The sequence below is a fragment of the Molothrus ater genome, chromosome 8, assembly GCF_012460135.2.
Source record: "Molothrus ater isolate BHLD 08-10-18 breed brown headed cowbird chromosome 8, BPBGC_Mater_1.1, whole genome shotgun sequence".
NCBI classification, from domain to species: domain Eukaryota; kingdom Metazoa; phylum Chordata; class Aves; order Passeriformes; family Icteridae; genus Molothrus; species Molothrus ater.
The window spans coordinates 22559889-22579227 of NC_050485.2; the positions used below are offsets into that span (position 1 = coordinate 22559889).

The 19339-nt window shown below is 50.6% G+C and overlaps 2 protein-coding genes across 3 annotated transcripts; one reads left to right on the plus strand and one right to left on the minus strand.

The window, feature by feature from the left end:
• Positions 1-256: 256 nt before the first annotated feature.
• Positions 257-7324, minus strand: DPCD (deleted in primary ciliary dyskinesia homolog (mouse)). Its single transcript, XM_036386147.2, has 6 exons — positions 7244-7324; positions 6903-6983; positions 6206-6330; positions 5287-5420; positions 1587-1689; positions 257-459 (listed from the first exon to the last, which is right to left on the minus strand). Exons 1-6 carry the CDS (start codon positions 7305-7307, stop codon positions 355-357), a joined length of 612 nt encoding a protein of 203 aa, XP_036242040.1. The 5' UTR covers positions 7308-7324; the 3' UTR covers positions 257-354.
• Positions 7325-7415: 91 nt separating this feature from the next.
• On the plus strand, positions 7416-18933 carry POLL (DNA polymerase lambda). Of its 2 annotated transcripts, none has more exons than XM_036386113.2 (9): positions 7416-7769; positions 8725-8842; positions 9103-9400; positions 10012-10177; positions 12703-13026; positions 13528-13701; positions 14593-14721; positions 16657-16825; positions 17133-18933. In XM_036386113.2, the coding sequence occupies exons 2-9, from the start codon at positions 8728-8730 to the stop codon at positions 17495-17497; spliced, it is 1740 nt and encodes a 579-aa protein (XP_036242006.1). In that variant the 5' UTR covers positions 7416-7769; positions 8725-8727; the 3' UTR covers positions 17498-18933. The 2 variants fall into 2 exon arrangements, with proteins under 2 accessions (XP_036242006.1, XP_036242007.1); XM_036386114.2 differs by having other exon boundaries at positions 9106-9400.
• Positions 18934-19339: the final 406 nt, after the last annotated feature.

Here is a 19339-nt window from a genome sequence, read left to right on the forward strand (position 1 = left end):
CTTCCCACAATTCACAGAATGATCTTCCATCTCTGGAAATGTTCCAGGCCAGGTTGGATGGGCCTTTGAGCAGTCTGGTCTAGTGGAAGGTGTCCCTGTCCATGACAGGGAGGTTAGAACGAGATGATCTTTAAGGTCCTTTCCAACACAAACCATTCTATGGTTCTATGAAATGTCTGCATAAATCAGCAGGCCAGGGCAGCAGACAGGTCAACTGCCCTGCCTAGGCTTACAGAGATTCCTCCAAATGACTCTATTAACAACAGAACCCATTTTTATTAGATAAGGCAAAATAAACACCATGAAGCTGTGCCAGAGAGCTGCCCCTCACCTCATCCTCTCAGCAGCCACTGCCTACTGCGTCTTACAGTCTCCATCCCCACTGTTAGCTGCCTTTATCTTCTTCAGCTCCTTCTGCAGCTGCTCTTCTGCAGCCAGGATCTCCTTCGGCTTCTGGTACTGTAGGACAGAGAGAAATGCCCTTAGCACTCCTGAACTCCTGTTCAGCCTCTGCTCCAAGCAGACCAACTGCAGCCTGCTGCTGCCAGCCCACAAGGGTCCTCCTGCCAAGGGAGGCCTTGCCATTATCAGCAGCCTCTGAAGCCCGTTTAGAGGGGTGGTGCCATCAAGGTAAAGACATTTGCCAAGTTCTGGAGTGTCTTTTATGGTGCAAGTAAAACTTTCCAGTTAGGTGTGGAATCTTGGCCCCCACCAACCCCTCTGGAATATCCTGGCAAGCAGATCCTTGCTGTGCTCACTGACCGTATGATCACAAGTGTTTTATATATATATATATATATGTGTATATAAAATATGCTTTCTTTTTAATGCAGAGAGAAGTAAGAGTTGCAGTTCCTCTGTCTTCCCCTCAGAGGCCTCTCACCCAGCTGCAGCCTAGTGGTGGATGCAGGTGCTTTTTGCAAGGTTTGGCCAGTAGCAAACAGAAGCTCAGGAGGACTCAAGGTGCTCCTCTTGGCCCATTTCCTCTGCACATGCAGCCCAGGTCTGCTGTCAGGTTTCTCACAGAGGGTGTGCTCTCTGTGTAGCTGACTCTGCACTGAATAAGGCAAACACCTGTTGCTCAAAAGCATCTGTCTGCTCCTTGCAACAAGAAGTGTGTGTCCATGTTGATAGTCTCTTGCTTCCACCATGTGTCTGGAAGTGTTCCCTCTCTGACACAAAGCAGCAGGTGATTATTTTTTATTATACTGTTTTAAGACTCTGAGACTCAAAGTGCAGCAGGTCCTTGGGCTTTTATGCTCTGAGACAAGAGAAACTTAATGTCCCTGAGAGTGGAGGCTTGCTCAGGCCTGTGGGAGGGAATACCTGGAAAACAGGGCATGACAGACACTCTTCCACCTGCATGTCACCTTGAGCAGCAAGCAGGGCCTCTCCTGCCACCTGGGATCCCTTGGCTAGTGTCAGCATGCCCAGTGTAATCTGAAACTCCCACTGTCTGTGTGACAGAGAAGGAGCTGCATGGGTGACCCTCAGCTCTGCTTCACTTCCCCATGTGTAAGAACTTCAGCTTCTTTGTGGACATAAAGAGAGGGGCAGAGTGCTGATCTGCATGGTTAAAACCTCACCGTGATGATCAGGGTGTTGTTGGCATGAGTGAAGCTCAGGGCGGCTGCATCCAAGGGGAGGTGGTATCGGTCCAGATCAGGAACGGAGAACTTTTTATAGTACCTACAAATGAGAGAGGAGACAGAAATAAGGAAGGTGGGGTTTCTGTTCTGCCACTAGGAGTGCTGATACACAGCCTGCTGGTCTACAAAGTGTACATGAGGACAACAGACCTCTCAGGGTTGGGCAGGAGGCCCTTGTGCCATGTTGTGTGCCTGCTGCCGCCCCCAGGTTAGCAGGAGCACTAGAAACAAACCTCCAAACTGGAAACCAGAGCTGGCAAAGTCCTGAAGAGCTTTGGTGTGTGACAGCAGGTCCCTCCAGCTTGCCTGTATGTGTAGTGCCAGCTATGGTTAGACTACTCAGCCCTACCACGGTGTCCATTATCTTTTTCCCTGCTCATGGCTTCTCATTCCCTCTAAGTAATAGCTTCCTTTAGCTTTTGTCAAAATAGCTGTCAAAGCTCTTATGCCATATGACTTACTTTCCTCTGCGATGCACCATTTTGTGTTGCAATCCTTCCTCAACCCTTCTTTTTAACTTCTTGCTGTACTTCCTAGGTGGCTTCTTGCTTTGGTGGCATGGTGGTGCTCATGCATACCCCGGGCACAGATCTCCAGGTGTAACTGCCCACAATCACCTGAGCCTCTGCTCTGCAGCATCTCCATACAGCCTGTATGGTGGCTGTGGTGTTCCTCTGCACTTACAGCTCTCCTAGTTGTTCCTTCCCTGGTTTCTATCCCAGTCTTCCAATAACCTCTCACATCTAATCAGAGGAAAGAGAGGTTTTTGCCAGCTAAGAGATATTCTAAGACTTTGGAGCCAGAGCCCAGTACACCTGTGCCTGTGTTTGTCTGAGATCTGTGCTTGGCATTGCTTGCTTTGCATTTACTGCCTCTCTCTGGGGCTGCACCAAATACACTGGCTTGTGGTCCTATGCCCACCCAGAGGCAGGGCAGGATTCTCAGTCTCTTCCAACACTCTTGTGGGCAATGCTCTCCAAGGAATTGGCCTGTAGCTGGTACTGAGGTGCCTGGAGCAAAGTGGGAATAGGCAGTGGCTGCTACCATGAGGGGTGGTTCTCAATTCAGCTGGCTGTGTGTGAGGCTTGGCCTCTCGAACTACCTCTGCCCAAACTGCAGTTTATTTTCCAAGTCACGGTGAAAACAGCTACAAAGGGCAAATGGCTTTCCCGGTGCAGTGGGAGGAATGTACACGGCTTGTTACCGCAGGGCTCAAACTGTTCTGTGTTGTCACTGCTGTCGGTATTTGGAAAAGGTGGCAGACATGGATAATAAGGGAGATGTCAAAGGTTAAACAGCAGAGATTAGATGAACACAAAGACATGTTAAGGAAGTGTTAACTTCTTACCGATTAGACAAAAAAAAAAAGCAGTACACAGAAAAAAACCCACTGTTTCAAAGGGCCTTGGGAGTCATCAATGAAACAGCAGCATTCTGCTGCCCCAGGACTAAGGAGAAGTGGAGAAGAATGGCTTTGGCTGGCCTCAAACTAAAATCTGTGACAAGATCAAAGGAAACCAGATCTGCCTTGCCAACCCCTCCTCCTCCTAACATTACCACTGCCTCTCGCTACAATAATTGAATCAGGTTTGGCGTTTGGGGAGGTGGCTTTCTAGGTTTGTTTTTAGAGTTCAGTTTAATGGATTTATTTTACAGCAAGAGGTTTTAAGCAAATCCCACTTGAGCAGCCCTTGCCGTGGCCAGAGGGAACAGAGTGACTGGTGGAAGTGAAGAGCTCCTGTCTGGGCTGGGGAGGTAGCTGATGGGTGGTTATCCCAGCTGATGCAGGCTAATTCTCTGCCCTCTCCTCTCACCCCATGGCCAAGGGGCAGTATTACACTCTGAGCCCGAGTCCTGGCCCGTGATCCACAGTACGAATGTAAAATCACCTCTATTATTTTCCTACTGGAAACCCACTTTTTGTTAGCCCGTAGGGAAAACTGCTACTGGTATGCTGAGAATTTAGAGCTGAGCTACTTAGTAGTGACTTGGCAGCCCATCCTGTTACTTGTGCCTCTGGCTGGCGGTCAGCACAGCTCTGTTGCTCAGAAGCAGCATGGCTGACTTCCAAGGGCTGGAGAGGCTCCGAGGCTTCCTTTCTCTCCCATAGTGATGTGCACTCTCTCTGTGGATTCCATGCTGCTGTTGCTATCTTGGAATTAGTTGCTGAGTGGTGCCTTGCCCTGGCCGAGACCCAGGAGAAATGATCTAAGATATCCTGGAGCCTGTACTAAGTATGCTAGTGCTGGTGTCTGTCCCTGCTCCCTACTGACAGCAACGTCATTCTTGTCCTCAGTGAGGTGGCTTTCAGCTTTAATTCTAAAAGTCCTTAACTGTCAGACACAGGCCATGAGTTGCTGTTGGGTTTTCTCACCAGTCTGTGAGAGAACAAGTGTCAGCTGCTCATGGAAGACTCTCCTGAGAGCAGTACAAAAAAGCCAGAAGTCAGGTAGGGCGTAGGTAAAGCCTCAGTGCTACATTATAACCTTATGGCACCTATGTAGGAAATTCCCACATACACACCACTATCAGTAGGACTGGGAGTAGATAAGCCTGTCTGTGACAGCATGTGGTTGGATTTAGGATCAAGTACTCCATTCCTGTCCTAGCTCCATGGATATCCATGTGTGGCTGATGGGAATCTCATTCATCTTTTGCTACATGGGTCTCCCTTCTAAAGCACCACTGTTCTGTGAATCCCTCTGTGTGCATTTAGGCCAACATCTTTCTGTATTAGAGCTATAATTGCTTGCTGTTTCTATGGGTTAACTTTCCTTTTCCCAGCCTTCTGGTTTTGAGCCCCCAGGTGTGCTGATGTGCAGAGCTCCAGCAGCCCTTTGCCGGGAGACTCGCGGGTGCCGCTTCGCGAAGCCCTCGGCAGCAGAGGGGCCGCAGTTCTGTGCCGACAGCACCACCTACAGCCACTTCCATCACCTTCCCTTGAGCTCCCAAGGCTCGTTCCGTGCACTCACTTCCCAATACTACAGCTCATCTTGGCTTATCTGAGGCTGTAGATGCTTTGGGACACACTGTGCGTTTCATTCCATGTGAGATGCCATGTATTGACACACTGCAAGATGTGGCTTTAACAGCATTTTCTATTTTCAGCCTCCCATCTCAAATCTCTCTTGGCAGAACACTGTGGTGCTTCCTTCCCAGATTCAGTCTGTCTTTTTTGCTTGCTACCTCCAGATCATCTCACTGGCATTGTGACTATTGGACATGTTTATGCAGGGGGATCTGTTTGGGTGCCCACAACTTTGCTGTCCATGTTGAATCCTGCAGCGTCCTGAGATGCAGTGACTAAATCAGAGGGAGAAAATGGAATGTTCTAGCTTCAAGAAGTCTGCAAGGCTCTTACTTTATTTTTCTAAGAAAGTGATATCTGACAGGGTACAAATGCTGCAAGCACCACCCTACAAGAGCCAAGATGAGTTTGCAATGGCCAATGCAGAGCTTGGGGAGCCCTACTTGTAAATGTGTCTGAGGCAGCTGGGAGTGGAAACTGGGTAGCAGGAGACATGTGCTGCAAGGTGAGGCCCCTCAGCCCTTGCACACTGGGACAGAAGAGGGGACAGCCCCCTGTGCCAGCCCACCCCAGGGGACTGTCAGCACTGGCAGTGCTGTCCTTACTGACTTCTTGTTGGTGGTCCGGATGACACAGCAGCGCTGCTCCTCCTCCACACAGACGCTGTAGACCTCTTTGGGGTAGGGGAGGTTACGGATCCGCCACTGGAAGCTGCTCAGGGTATCCTTCCTCATGAAGATAGGCTACAGCAAACAAGTACCTTTAGCAAGGCCCCTCCAGCTGTCTCCTCTCCTCCCTGTCTCCTTCCTGTACTACCTTGTGAGACTCCACATGGGAATAGCTGTTCTTTCACACTGGAGCATTAGGGAGTAACTCAAGAAGCTGCCTGAGCACCACCTTCCTACAGCTAAAGTTGCTCTGCCTTTGCCCAGGGCACTGCTTGCAGGAGGCTGAAATTGTTTACTGAGGAAGCCTTGCAGTACAGGGTTACAGGGTCACACACAACCAAATACTGAGCTCTGCCTGCTCTAGGAACATGCTGGATTCAGTCCTAGCTCTGCCCCAATTTGTGGTGCAGAGCTGTGCTTGTGTTTCAGAAGCACAGCTTCCGAAAAGATGATGAGAGACTAAAACAGCTGTGCCCTCGGCTAGAGGGGTGTGAAGCTGTGCCCTATTAGGGAGCAGCCTGCTATGCACTGCCTGTGCCTTTCATTGCTATCATCTTTGTTTTCCATCCCCTGACTTGTCCTGGCACTGGCCTTCCTGTCACCCTCCTCTTTCAAGACAAGATAGCAGTTGGCCAAAACAGCAGTACAGTTTCTTTACTTAAGGAAACTACAAATGTCTTGAAGACTCCTAAAAAACCTAAGCTGTGCCTTCTAGTCAGCCCTGCAGTTTTGGGGTGATTTGTAGCAGAGTGCTGGCTGCATTAAGGCTGTCTCTTGGTGATCTGCGCTCTACCAACTACTGCTGTAAGCACAAGACAAGGTAGTTTTAGGTGCAGTGGTACCTGCAGACCCTTACATACATTTGAGCTGCTCTCTGTTATAAGCTCTGACTCCAGTGCTCCCAGGAGTGGCGAGGTTGGCTCTCCCACTTCCACCTGCCACTTGCCCGTGCCCCCAAGGGTGTTCTTCTCTCGCCATTTTCTACCTGGGGAAGAGAGAAGGAGGGTTTTCATTCTTCTGCTGTCTAAGAACTCCAGCAACTGACTGCCAAAGCTGCCCAGCACACTGAGATGATATGAATACATGTATCTTAATTCCAGTAATTTCGACTTTGGTGTGAATTGATCTGCTAGTCGGCCTATTCCTAGGTCAGAAATTCTGTGCTGAATGCCTCTTTTTTGCTACTTGGCGCTGAAGCCATGGTGGGGTTGCGACAGGTGCTGTGCTGCAGCTGATGTGGTTTTGGACAGGAGCCATAAACAACACTTTGTTTGCGGTAGCAGACGCCACCAAAAAGCATATTTCAGCCCTTCATGTGGTACAGACTTGGTGCCTGGCACCTATGATGGCAATCCCATCTAGTCCATCCTAGTCTGTTGTGACAGATGGGATGTTTGGGGGAGATCCTGGGATAAAGCAAGGTCTGCTATGCCATGAAAGTCAGAGAACCCTGGCTGCAAGCTGGGCCCTATAAATTCTGCTACAGACATGCCTGTCAGGGATGATTTGTTCCTGACCAGGTGGTACAGACCCACTGCCCTGCAGAGCACCACTTACTTATTAACTGGCCAGTCTTAATGTCGTACTCTTCGGCCATCTCCTTCCCATCCTCGAACAAGTAGTGGATCTTCCGCTTCCCTAGAGGCAAGGCAGGTGGTGAGAGGAAACGGGATACACCCACCCCTGGGTGAAGGGCTCTGTCCCACTGCCTGGGGCCCTATCCCATGGTCCGGGACCCCGTCCCACTGCCCGCGTTACGGCCTTGTGTCCTTCCCTGGGGCCCGGGGTGCGGGGCCGTGCCCAGGAGCGCTCCCCTCCGCGGCCGCTCGCTGCAGGACCACCCCTCACTCCGCGGCGGGGGCAGGCGAGGGCTATCCCGACCCTCGCCCCGCGGTTACCGTCCTGCACCAGCGCCGTCTTGCCGGCCGCCCGCAGCCGCTCCAGCCAGCTCGGCACCGCCATGGCGGCCGCGCCGTCGCCGCGGCAACGCGGAAACTTCCGCCCGCCGCCCGGAAGCGCTTCCGGCCCGGCCGAGCTGAGCGCGGCCCTGCCCGGCCCGGCCCCGCGCTCTTTCGGGGCCCTTCCCCTCGGCTCCCGCCCTCCCTCGGCTCCCCCGGGCACAGCCGCGAGTCTGGGGGGTCGTTCTTGCCCCCGAGGTCATGGGTGCTGCTAGCCCCGGGTTGGTGGCCTTGAGACCTTGGCGGCCTGAGGAGACGGGCAAGGCAGGTTTGGTGCGTTGTGGTTTGTAGGAGTTAAAATACAGCCTGCAGAAACACTGCCCTGCCCTGGAACGGACTTGGACACCCTGAACCTTGACGGGCTTTTGGTGTGGGTTTTTTCTTGGTCTAATAGAAAAGATTACTGTTTCCAGAGGGCTTTTTTTTTTGGTCAAAACGTCCTGAAAACTGCAACGTTTCAGCGAAGGTGAGTTTTAGAAATGTAGCAGGATTTCTGTTCCCATGGAGCTGAACTCTTCCTCACAGAAGTGAGGGTTTCAGTTGAGCTCTGGGTTGGTCTTCAGAGGATTATGTTTAGTACTCAGATGAGAAGGTGACCATAGCAGGAAGCCATGGCCTGATGAGACCATTTTCGGCTTTTCCAGGTTGGGTAGGATAGGTTTGTGGTGGACTGTGTGTGAGGACTCTGAGAGAAACACAGAGTGCTGCAGAGAGAGGAAACCAGTGCTGGTGTTTACTCAGTGCTGCAGCCATATGGAGGGGGCTGTTGGGATATGCAGTGATTTGGGGCTTGTTTGGGCTACAAAAAACTGAGCTTCCTTGTGTCCCGGTAGTTCAAGCTCCAAAGTTTGCATTTGCAAGGCTTGTCATGGTAAAGCTACAGTTGTACCCATGTTGAACTTGGCTAGTTAATCTTTAGTAATTTCCTATTTCCAGATGAAGCCAGGTAGAAAGTTTTCCTCTTGTGGCTGTGTGAAACACTTGGTGTCAATCCGTGTTTTGTCTCATAGGTGACTGGATTTCAACCCTGGCGGGAGAATTGTTTCCCTCTTGGGAATGTGTTTAAGAAATGCCTGGGAAATAAAGTTGCTTCTTTAGGCTGAGCATAGAGGAGCTCTAAACTGTTAAAGTAGTTGAATGCTTTCCATTGTAAGAACTCAGCTCTAGAGGTTTCTAAGACATTCAGGTATGGTTAACTTAAGTGACTTTCTGACTTTGGTTTTTCTGACCTTGTGGGCTGCAATTCTTGGTTCTGATTGCCTCCCTCAGGCTGAGCATTTTTGGAAGGCAACAACAAAAAACTTCAGAACAACAAAGACAGTGAGCAAAATGAGTGAATCTTGGGTTGTGGTTAGGTAAGATCTAAGCAATCTTGCTTTTTCTTGTTTGTTTTAAGCAATTGCTGCTAACTTTCCCACCAGGCTATGGAGCCACGAGGGATTGTCAAAGCCTTTCCCAAGAGGAAGAAGGTGAGGGATGGCTCAGAGAAAAGCATCCCTCCAAAGATCCCAAAGGAGCAAGAAACAGAGATACCTGAGGGTAAGTCCTGTGTCCTGTGTCCCTGTGATGCAGGATATAATACTTACACCCAGTGTGTTAACTGCAAGTGCTGTTCCCCAAAGGCTTTTTCTGGCCCTTAGTGTGTTTTCTGTAGTGGTCATGGGCAGCTTGGTTTGGTGTGTCCAGCTGGAGCCCCCCGAGACTGCCTGCCAGGGCTGGTGCCATCAAGTCCCATGTGAGAGATGTATCCCTGCTGGGCTGGGGTTTCTCTTGTCACTGTGTCCCTGTGCCTTCCTCAGCAGAGTGGCTGAAACCAGTCGTTGCCTACGTGCTGCAAGCCGGCATTGGCCAGGCCAGGGCCGAGATCTTCCGCAGGCAGATTGTGCAGAACGGGGGCGTGGTTCACAGCCAGCTCTGCTCCGAGGTGACACACGTCATTGTGGCCGAGGACATGGACTGCCACCGCGCCTTCCGGCTCCTCAGGCTCACCAAGCTGCCCCCGGGGCTGCAGCTGGTGAAGGCAGCCTGGCTTAGTGCTTGCATTACGGACCAGAAGCTGCTGAGTACTGCTGGCTATGGCGTCTTTATCCCTCACAGGTATGCAAATGCCACTCTGCCATTCCTCCCTGCATTTCCTCTGTCCTAAACTGAACAGCACTACAATTTGACTTCTGCTCAAAATCCTGGACTGCAACTCCTTGCGGCTCCTGTGAGCCTGACTCAAAGTTCTGTGTGGTAGCAAAACATATAATAGGGCCCAGAAGTCCTGCCAGAAGTCCTGTCACTTGCTACAGCTGCTAAAGGCACCTCTTCCTGATCCATCAGTGATAACAAGATGTCTCTTAAAAATACTGAGGATTAAATACTGTTTCTTATTTATTGCAGCTGGAAGGTAGAGAGAAATTGGAAACTAGGCACAAAAGGAAATTAAAAATGGAGCAGCAGGCACAGATTAGGATCAGAATGGTTTGCAATGTTTTGGAAAGAGAGTCTAAGAGTGAGGTAGGTTGGAGTGGAAGTTGCAGGTCAGGAAGGTAGATGTTAACTGGGGAGTTGGGCTAAAACCAGAGTAATTAATCTGTGATCTGAGAGAGTACAAGTCATGTGGGTTGTTTGGTCCATCCCAAAACATGCAGAAGGATTTCTTGGTCAAACTTCTGGGGGTTGAGAAGTCCTTCTTCTTTACTGAGACATCCGATCCATGGCAGGTACCTGGAGGAGGAGGAATTCCAGAAAGAACAGCAGCAGATCCTGGACAGAGAAAAAATGCAGCCCCCAGCAGAGGAGGGAGCAGTGAAACCAAGCACTGAATCACAGCTGGAGGATTCCTCACAGAGAGGCTTGGGCACCCTTGGACAGCAGCGACTGGCTGAGGTGAGGCTTTCCTGCACAGATCCATCTCCTTGTGAGCAGATCCTGCATGCTGCTTTTCCTGGCTAAGAGCATCCCTGCAGGGATACCATGTGAGATTTTCTCAGTGAATGGAAGGTGTTTGGATATTCCAGTGAGTCAGACTCAGGCTGTGGACATGGTTACTGCTTCTCTTTGTCCCTTTTAGGTACTAAGAATAGAAACAGCAGCCCTAAATTGCTGTTCCCATCAGAACCTTTCCAGCTGAAGCTGTCCTGGTGCCCTGATCAGGACAAGGCTCACGATAGTGATACCCACTTATGTCCTTTTGAGGAATATTCCCTGTCTGAGAATATCTTCGTTTCAGGAAGCTGTCTCTGATATTTCATCCCATGTTCCTGCCTGAGCCATATGGACCAGTTCTCCACTCCTTGGCAAACACCCTATTCAGACACGTTTGTACAGTGGATCAGGTTGCTACCAGAAGGATCATGGAGGTCTTCTTAAAATATCTGTGTTGGGCTATTAGTGGCTTCTGCTGTGAGTCAGCATCTCTGGCCTGCTGTTAGCTTTTCTGACTTTCTCTGCATTTTTGCTCAAATTTGCTGAATTCTTCTTGGGCATTTGTGTCATTCAAATCTATCTGCAGCAAAGTTACCTCAAACATCCCCAGCAGCTGCTTTGTATTACTGGCATCTGTTTTGCAGCACAGTCCAAAATTTTGTTGCCCAAAGCCTGAAATTGCTCTCTACCTGGCAGCTCACTGAGGGCACAAAAGCCACATTTGTAGACATTTCAGTAAAATCCCTTGTCCCAAGATTAGATCTGTGTGACTTGAGGAGGAGTGGGATATGTGATTTGGGGAGGAATGAGATACTTGAGACCCAGCTGCAGCAATAAAGCTGAAACTTAGTTTAGAAGTAGCTTTTAAGCACAGAGTCATTTCTAGCTTGGGTGGATGTTTTTTCTCTCAGAGACAATGGGTGTCAGTGTTTTGTACTAAACAGAGACTGATCTGGGAGTTCTGCCTTTGGATATAAACTCCTGTGTGGAAATCCTGTTACAGTCAGACTAGCAACACTTTTTGACTGGCATGCAGATGCAGTGGTCCTCTGCAAGGCAGCCTCTGTAAGCAGTGCCAGTTACTCTCTGTGAACCCAGAGCTGTCACCCCAGGCTTCCTGTCTCCCTCTCAAGTAGCCTGTTGCAACTAGCTGGTTTTGCACATGTGGTTGTAAAGAGTCCATCAGCTTTGCTGCCATAGTGTAGAGTCAGGGGTTTAAGGGCTGTTTCACCTCTGTGACACTACTGGCCAAGAGGATGGGAATTGCTTCCAGCTCCAGCTGCAGAGTTCTCTGTGTTGTGAATGGGTAACATGCTCCTTTATATGCTTTTAAGGGGCTTACTGACTTATCTGAGCCTTCTGAGGCTTTGCTGCCCTTAGAGAGAGCAACATCTCAAGGGAGTTGCATTTCAAGACAAACTGATTAAATCTATCAAATCTTCAATCTTACCCAGTTTTGAGTTATAAAACAAGACTGCAAAACACATCCCATCTATGTGTCTCCAGACCTCCTACCTCCTCAGGCAGCAGAACCAGAGGTTGTAAGGATGTGGCTCTTCCTTAGGCTCACACTCTGCTGAAACTCAGAACATGGTGTGCTGCATGTAATGGCTGGACTGATCCCAAACAACCCTGCATCATTCAGAGTTACTTCCACAAGCTCTTGGATCTTCATAGACTCCTGTGTTTATATATCAGGGGAGATGGGAACCCCAGTGAGCAAAGCGGTCTCCAAAGTCTCTGTGTGGCTTTCCACTTCTATCCCCTTTTGTTCATTACCTGAAGCTGAGGCTCATTGTTTCTTAAGTCTACACAGAGGCATCTTAATGCTGAGGGTATCAGCAAATGCATACATTGGTTCTTTCTTCTGTCACTGAGGAATGTGGAGTCCTTTGTGTCATTCCTTCCTCCCCTTTTCTCTTGCAGATAGCCATGGGGAAAATGAGGGGGTTTAAATTTACTAGTCTTGTTAAGATTTTGTGTCTGTAAACTGAAAACAAAGTTCTGTGCCTATCTGCTGTCATCTGCATCATGGGGTAGAGGTTGCTGAGTCTGAATGTGAGAGATGTGCCTATGCTGCCACCAGACGAGCTAAAGGTTTCCCAGTGGGAGTAGGGAATCAGCATCTCTGCCAGCCAGGGATTTTGGCATTGTCACATCTTGCTGCTGGCAGCAGTTGCTCACTTACTCAGTGTCTTACCTCAGTTAGGGGCTTGGCTGTAGGAGGGGCCTGTGTGCTTGAATCACAGGTAGACAGCAGTATAGTCTCCTGTGCAATGTGAGATGTGCCTGTGTAGCTTGAGGTGTGAGGAACTGTGGTGTGCATATAACCAGCCACTTCTAGAGGTGGCAGTTGGAGTATGGTGTGCCCAGGAGGGAGGGTGGTTAGTGCTCTGCTTTCCTAATCTCAGAAGTTGCTTATGCCAAGGGGATGTATGAGGCATGTACTTATTCTCACATGGCTGCTTTCTGATCTTTCCCTAAAGAAATACTCTGATGATGAAGACAGTGAAGGAGAAGATGCTGGTGTCACCCAGGGAGACCTGGAAGCATTGATTTCTGGCCGCTACCCTGTGAAATCATCAGAGGAGATCAGTGATAGCTCTGACACAGTGGCCCAGCCTCCCAGCAAGTGGGTTTGTGCCCAGTCTTCCAACACCAAGAAGGAAAATCACAACCAGTGCATCACAGAGAAGCTGGAAGTGCTGGCAAAGGCTTACTCTGTCCAGGGGGACAAATGGAGAGCTCTGGGCTACTCCAAAGCAATCAATGCGCTCAAGAGCTACCACAAACCAGTCACCTCCTACCAGGTAAAACACCTCCCCACGGGGTGGAGCAGGGAGATGGACCTTCCATGGAAGTTGTATAGCAAGTGCAAGTTGAGATTTATTGACCACACACAGTGTTTGCAGAACAGTAGAAAAATAGAATCTGAGCCTTTTAGGGCCAGATCTGGACACTCTGAAGATAAGTGCCTTGCTTAGACACACATTTTCACCTTCCTCTTCATCAACAGCAAGTGGCCACTGATAGTAATAGCATGTAAAATTGACTGGAGATGAGTCTTAGGGGCTGTGACAGTCCAGCAGTTCAGTGTGTTCATGTTTTAGTCCCATTCTACAGGCTTGTCCTTTTCCACTTGAATTGATCAGCCAAGGTAAGCCTGGGCTAGAGAGGAGACCATCAGGCAGGACTAGTCCTGCCACATACTGTTTATTCATCTAATGACTAACCAGGCTCTGAGTCAGTAGCAGCTCCCCAGCTTGTCTATGATCTTTGCTTTTCCAGTAGCAGCTCTGGTTTCTTTCTAGGAAGCCTGTAAAATCCCTGGGATTGGGAAGCGGATGGCAGAGAAAATCCTGGAGATCTTGGAGAGTGGGCACCTGCGCAAGCTGGATCACATCAGCGAGAGTGTGCCTGTGCTGGAGTTATTTTCCAACATCTGGGGAGCAGGAGTCAAGACAGCTCAGATGTGGTACCAGCAGGTAAGTTCAGTGCCTTACACAAGAGGCTCTCTGGTTATGGTTTGAAGCCTGTTGCTGAGTGTAGGAGAATTACTTTCACAAATAGTTTTTAATTGCTGATATCTACAGGTAAGATTTGAATCTGGTTTTTGTGGGAGGAACTATGAGGATGGGTCCCATTGTGTCTTAGCACCCTGCTAAGACTTTAATTGTGCTGGGACAGGTACAGGACAAAGATGTGGAGAAGAGGAATGGGAGAATCACTTTTTGAAGCTCATGTCACACTAGTCATGGCAATGATGTTGCTAAGAGCCAGGCTTGAATCAGAGCATCTTGGCCATGAGAGCTCCTGATGCAGTTGCTGACTATTGGCCTGTAGCTGTCAGAGTAGCCATCCATTTTGTCTCAGAGTTACAAGAATGAGGTTGAAATAATTGTGCCAACAGGAGCAGCCCATCCCACTGGGTGGGTTCCTTCTTTAAAAGCAGTTTGTCTCCTGAGCATGAGCTAATGAAGCCTGGTTTCTTGTAGTGGTTGGTTTGTGACTGGATTCTTGACTTAAAAACACGTTTTTGTTCATGCTGTCAGCTTTCCCTCATTGGGATGTTGTGGGTGTTGTTCTTTTACCTGCATTATGTGTTTTCCTTCAGGGTGTAGGGACACCATGCCTTAAGAGCAGTAGCCTTCTGTCAGAGGAGGGGTGGAGATTAGAGGTCTGCATGGATAGTGCCATTGCCTAAATCCCTTCTTTTAGAACCAGGCCCTAAAGTGTTCTTTACATGTGATCTCAGAAGCTGTGACTTGGCCTGAACTTGAGATAGACTAAATACAGTCTTCCCAAGTCTTGGTGGAAAGTGTGTGAAGAGCAAAGTCTTGGCAGATGTGTGAATATCAGCACATGGTCTGCTCTAGGGTTTCCGGACACTGGATGACATCCGCAGCAAGGCCACTCTGACCAGCCAGCAGGCCGTGGGGCTGAAGCACTACACGGATTTCCTGGAGCGCATGCCTCGGGAGGAAGCTGCAGAAATAGAGCAGACTGTGAGTAGCTTGGCCACAGGCCCTCAGAGTGCAGTACCTGCTGGGACATGACAGGAGGGTACATGCTGTGAAAGTAGCCCTCGTGTTATAGCTGAGCTCTTCAGCCTCTCCTCTGAGTGGGGTCAGTGCTTGGAGGACCCTTTTTGGGTATGGGCACACAAGGCCCCTACCTTGACCCATAAGGAAGTTCAGTCTGAGTGCCTGGCAAGGAGGAGGATACTTCACTGGGGTCAGTCCTACACACTGCTTTGAAGGTGGCTGCATGTGGCATGGTGGGATAGGCAGGTTCCCAGCTCTGCTTTCTTGCCTCTCTTCGTGTCTGGAATATCTGCTTTCAGCTGAGGTGTCCTTGGTGCTGCTGCTTCAAAGGAAGCTGTGAGCACCTCGTGATCTAGTTGTCAGTTAGAGAACAGAGGGTGGATATCCTTGGTGGAAGCAAAGGGGATCCAGGCTACAAACAAGTGCTGCTTGCTGTAGGATGCTGTGGCACTCCATGACTATGGGGTGCTAAGCCAGTGTACCCTAACGTGAGCAGAGAGCCTGGGGGACACACTGTCATTGCTACCCCCGTGCTCTCCAGTCACCATGGAAGCAGCAGCCAGTGTGACCCTGTCACTCGGCCACAGGGCCTGGCCATGAAGAATACCTTCCTGCCAGGCTCCTGCTGGGGTGTCAGTCCTGTGTGCCGGATTAGCCATTTTGGTGGTGAGTGGTCCCTTTCCCAGGCAGGCTGGGCTGAGGAGCTGACTCTTGGGAGTGGGTCTATTGTTATCTTGATGGGATTACTGTGCTTCCCTCCATACACACTGCACACACCTCTGATCTGGGCCCTGGAGAGAGAATGAGGGATTAGTCACTGTCTGTGCTGCCTGTCACAGTGAGATCTGAGGAGCTTTTAGGCTCTCGGGTGGGGCTGGGAGTTTTCTAGAAATCTTCATTTAAAGCCAGAAGGGGGGCAAAAACACCAGAGGAGGGCTTGCTCCGCATGAGAAAGGCTTGTGGCTTCTTGGAGCACCTTTGGGGCAAAGGTTAATGGGTTTATCTCTTGCTAATGAAGGATGATCCCCAAGAGTGACAAGGGGCTGTGGGCACGGACACTGCCTTGCTGAACCCCAGCCTCTGTGATGGCCCCATCACTAGGAATTGCTGAGCCCCTCATTATTTGCTGCCAGCAGGGTGATTGGCACAATCAGGCCAAGAATACTTTAGGCCTGTCAGAGACTTGGGAGCCTTTCTTAAACAGGTAATGAATGAAGCCATCAGAATTAGCACCCTCTGCACAAAACAGGAGCTGTGGTCCAGCTTGGAGAAGACTGTAATAGGGGAAGTTCTTATTATGTGTTCGATTGCTGGCAGCAGCATGTTGGCATCCCTTTGGTCTAAAATGATGGGACGATTGTGCTTTTTCTGGGTCAGGAAGCCCAGCTCTCCTGCAGAGGCAGAGCTCCTTGCAGGAGTGAATTCCAAAGGGTACTCACAGATTTTCTGCTGGGGGGACTTCACAAGCCCATCCCTGTTTTTGAGACAGGGCCTGTGACCATCTTCTGTTGAACTGATTTGCTTTGTGGGCAGAGCTGGTGAGCCTTGTGCTTGTAGGACAGCTGAAAAACCTCTTATCTCATGCTGTCTCAGAAACTGAAGGCTCTGAAAGCTTGTGCAGTACTTTGCCCCTTCATATTCCTGCTTGTCACAACCCAGTGCTCCCAAAAGCTGATGGTCGATCACTGTATGGTGTGGCATTGTGCAGGATGTTTGCAGGACTGGGTGGAGGCCACTCTGGCTCACTCCTCCCTTGACAGCAGGCCAGCCTTCTTGGTGGGCAGTGTGCCATGCCTGCATCTGGAGATACAGGACAGGCCTCAAGGCAGGCACGAGATCCTTTGCTGCCTTAATGAAAAGGGCTTGGTCTCTGACTCCTCATTCTTTTTCTCGAAGGTCAGACAAGCTGCCCTGGCCATCAAGCCTGGCCTCGTGTGTGTTGCCTGTGGCTCCTACCGTCGGGGGAAGGCCACGTGTGGAGATGTGGATGTGCTGGTCACTCACCCGGATGGGCAGTCTCACCGTGGGGTGTTCAGCAAGCTGCTCAGCAGCCTCCGCAGGAGCGGTAAGAGGGCGCGGAAGCTGCTCTTAGAATGGCCAAGGCGAGGAGGCAATGAGGTGGATGGCATTCATTGAAGGATAGATGATCACTACTCCCAAGGATGGGACATCTTGTTAGTCCTTAAAATTACTGCCCCTGGACCTGGCTCAGCTATAGTTTTAACGGGGAATATTGTTGCAGCTCAGCGTGTTATCCCTGGGGTCCCACAGCACGTTATGGGACACCTCTGCTGCTCTCCGGACAGTGGAGAGTTCAGCACAGAGGTGTCCATCTACCACTGAGCTCCTCTTGGCCTGTTCTCTTTTCCCAGGCTTCCTTACAGACGACCTGGTGAGTCAGGAGGACAACGGTGATCAGCAGAAGTACCTGGGCGTGTGCCGCCTGCCGGGGCCCGCGCGGCATCACCGCCGGCTCGACATCATCGTGGTGCCGTACCGGGAGTTCGCCTGCGCCCTGCTCTACTTCACGGGCTCGGCTCACTTCAACCGCTCCATGCGCGCCCTGGCCAAGACCAAGGGCATGAGCCTGTCGGAGCACGCGCTCAGCTCGGCCGTGGTGCGAGGCCCTGGCGGTGCCAAGGTGGCACCTGGCCACACTCTGCCCACCCCCACCGAGAGAGACGTCTTCATTCAGCTGGGGTTGCCTTACCGGGAGCCCTCCGAACGGGACTGGTGAGGCCTGCTTGTCACCCTGGGCTTGCTGCTGTGCTGCTGCTTTGAAGGATCTGGTTTCCCCAGAGGTGGAAAGGCTCTGTGGTGCCTGCAGGCTGAGGAACATCTCCCAGCAAATTGGGGCTCCTTGCAAGCGTGAGGCCTGGCTGCTGGGCAGAGCTCTGTGGCTTCCTCAGCAGAGGCTGTGGGCTGGAACCACACTGGAAGTGCTCTCTTGGTGTGGCTACCAAAAGGGCTCACTGCTCATCAGCTACCCTGGTCCCCCTCTCCCCATCTTTGGAAGATTGGGTTGCAGAACCTTGTGATCCAACCCCTGACAGTGCTTGGGAACAAAGGAAGTGGGATGCATCTTCCTCTGTATCTGAGCACTGACACTGTGAAATTTCTGTTCTGAGCTGTGAATGAAGGTAGCAGAGGTCTAGCTTGGTTCTGTGACAAGCCTTCCTCCTCATTAGTGCTGGCAGCTGCTACTGCAGGAGTCTCAAGGGGTTAACCTGTGCTGCTGCTGTGTCCTTCTGTCTGAGCTGATGTGTCCTTTGATGGGTCCCATTGCACAGGGCCAGGCTGCTGTTATGCAACCAGCTTTCCCTGGTGCCAGCTAAGCCTTGAAAGAGACATAGGGACCTGAGGTGCTGCACCTGCTTGTTCCCAGCCTCGTGTTCTGAGGATCCTCCAGATTTACTCAGAGCCCTGGTCTGGCCCAAGACCTCCTTTCTTCTTGGTGCAGGAGAGGAGCAGAGCTCACAGCTTGGGGAGCTGTGCTCAGGAGGGATTTGAATGTAATGGCACTGAATGTAACCCAGCAGCACTGTGTGTCTGTCTGTAGGAGGCATAGAGACAGAGAGAAACACAAGGAGATAGTTAAGTTGTAACTCAGGCAAAGCAAAACCTTCTCCCTTTTTTTTATGTGGAAGCCATGGAGTCATCTGGTCTTTGATCAGGGAAAGTGTGTATGTGTCTGTGTATACATGTGCATGTGGCTGGTCCCACCAGTTCCATGGGAGTGAATTTTATATCTCAGGAAACCTCAACTATTTTATATTGTGGAGATGAATTTCCCAGAGACATTGAGGCTCTGTCTGTTACAGGTGTTGCAGTGGTTGCTCCTGGCAGAGGTGCCATGGTGGGCATTTCTGTGCCAGGCCCCTGGGGCTCTTGCTCACTTGTGGGGGATCTAGCCCCATCAGGTACAGTGACAAAGCTGCATGTTTGCTGCTAGGCAGGCACAAACCAGGTGGGTTTGCACAGTTCCTGTGGCTGCTGGGCACCAGCAGGGCTGGGGCTTTGCTAGGGTGGCCCACACCCCAGCACTGGCATTTGTCAACCCAGCCTTTCTGCTGGACAGCTGGGGAAATGAATGTCTTTTGGCATGTCTTGGTGCTTTGAAATTTGAAGTGTAGTAAATAAATAAATAAATCCCTTCTCTCTTTTCCCTTGGCATCTCTGTCTTTTTTGCAGTCTGCACTGTGACTTTGGGACTTTCTCCTGTGGCTTACCAGGAGCTCCTCCTCTGCTGGTCCATTTCCCTGGTTTCAGTGGAGGTGGAGAACACGCAGTGGAGATCATCACACTGTTGGACCCACACTTCTGGCTCTCAGGGCAGGGAGCTGCTGGGCACCATCCTCTGTCCTGGCATCCAGCTGGCCATGTGGCTGAGCTGGGATTGGCTCTTCCCTGACTCAGAATTCTTGAGCTCTGGACCTTGGGTTGAGCTCTTTCTTCAGGTGTGGAGTCAGGAAAGGATTGCTGTCAGCTTTTCCATATGCCTCAAACAGTAGGGCATGTGGGAGTTGGCTGCTGTTCTGTCTCCTGTTCTCTGCCTGGAACACAGCTCAGGGTCCTGAGC

Coding starts and splice junctions, on each gene's coding strand:
- DPCD (XM_036386147.2), bottom strand. CDS start 7,307: ATGGCGGTGCCGAGCTGGCTGGAGCGGCTGCGGGCGGCCGGCAAGACG. Junction 6,331..6,902: donor TAAGACTGGCCAGTTAATAA/GTAAGTGGTGCT, acceptor TCTCTTCCCCAG/GTAGAAAATGGCGAGAGAAG. Junction 1,690..5,286: donor ATCCGGACCACCAACAAGAA/GTCAGTAAGGAC, acceptor TCTCATTTGTAG/GTACTATAAAAAGTTCTCCG.
- POLL (XM_036386113.2), top strand. CDS start 8,728: ATGGAGCCACGAGGGATTGTCAAAGCCTTTCCCAAGAGGAAGAAGGTG. Junction 8,843..9,102: donor AGAAACAGAGATACCTGAGG/GTAAGTCCTGTG, acceptor TGCCTTCCTCAG/CAGAGTGGCTGAAACCAGTC. Junction 14,722..16,656: donor CTGCAGAAATAGAGCAGACT/GTGAGTAGCTTG, acceptor TTTTTCTCGAAG/GTCAGACAAGCTGCCCTGGC.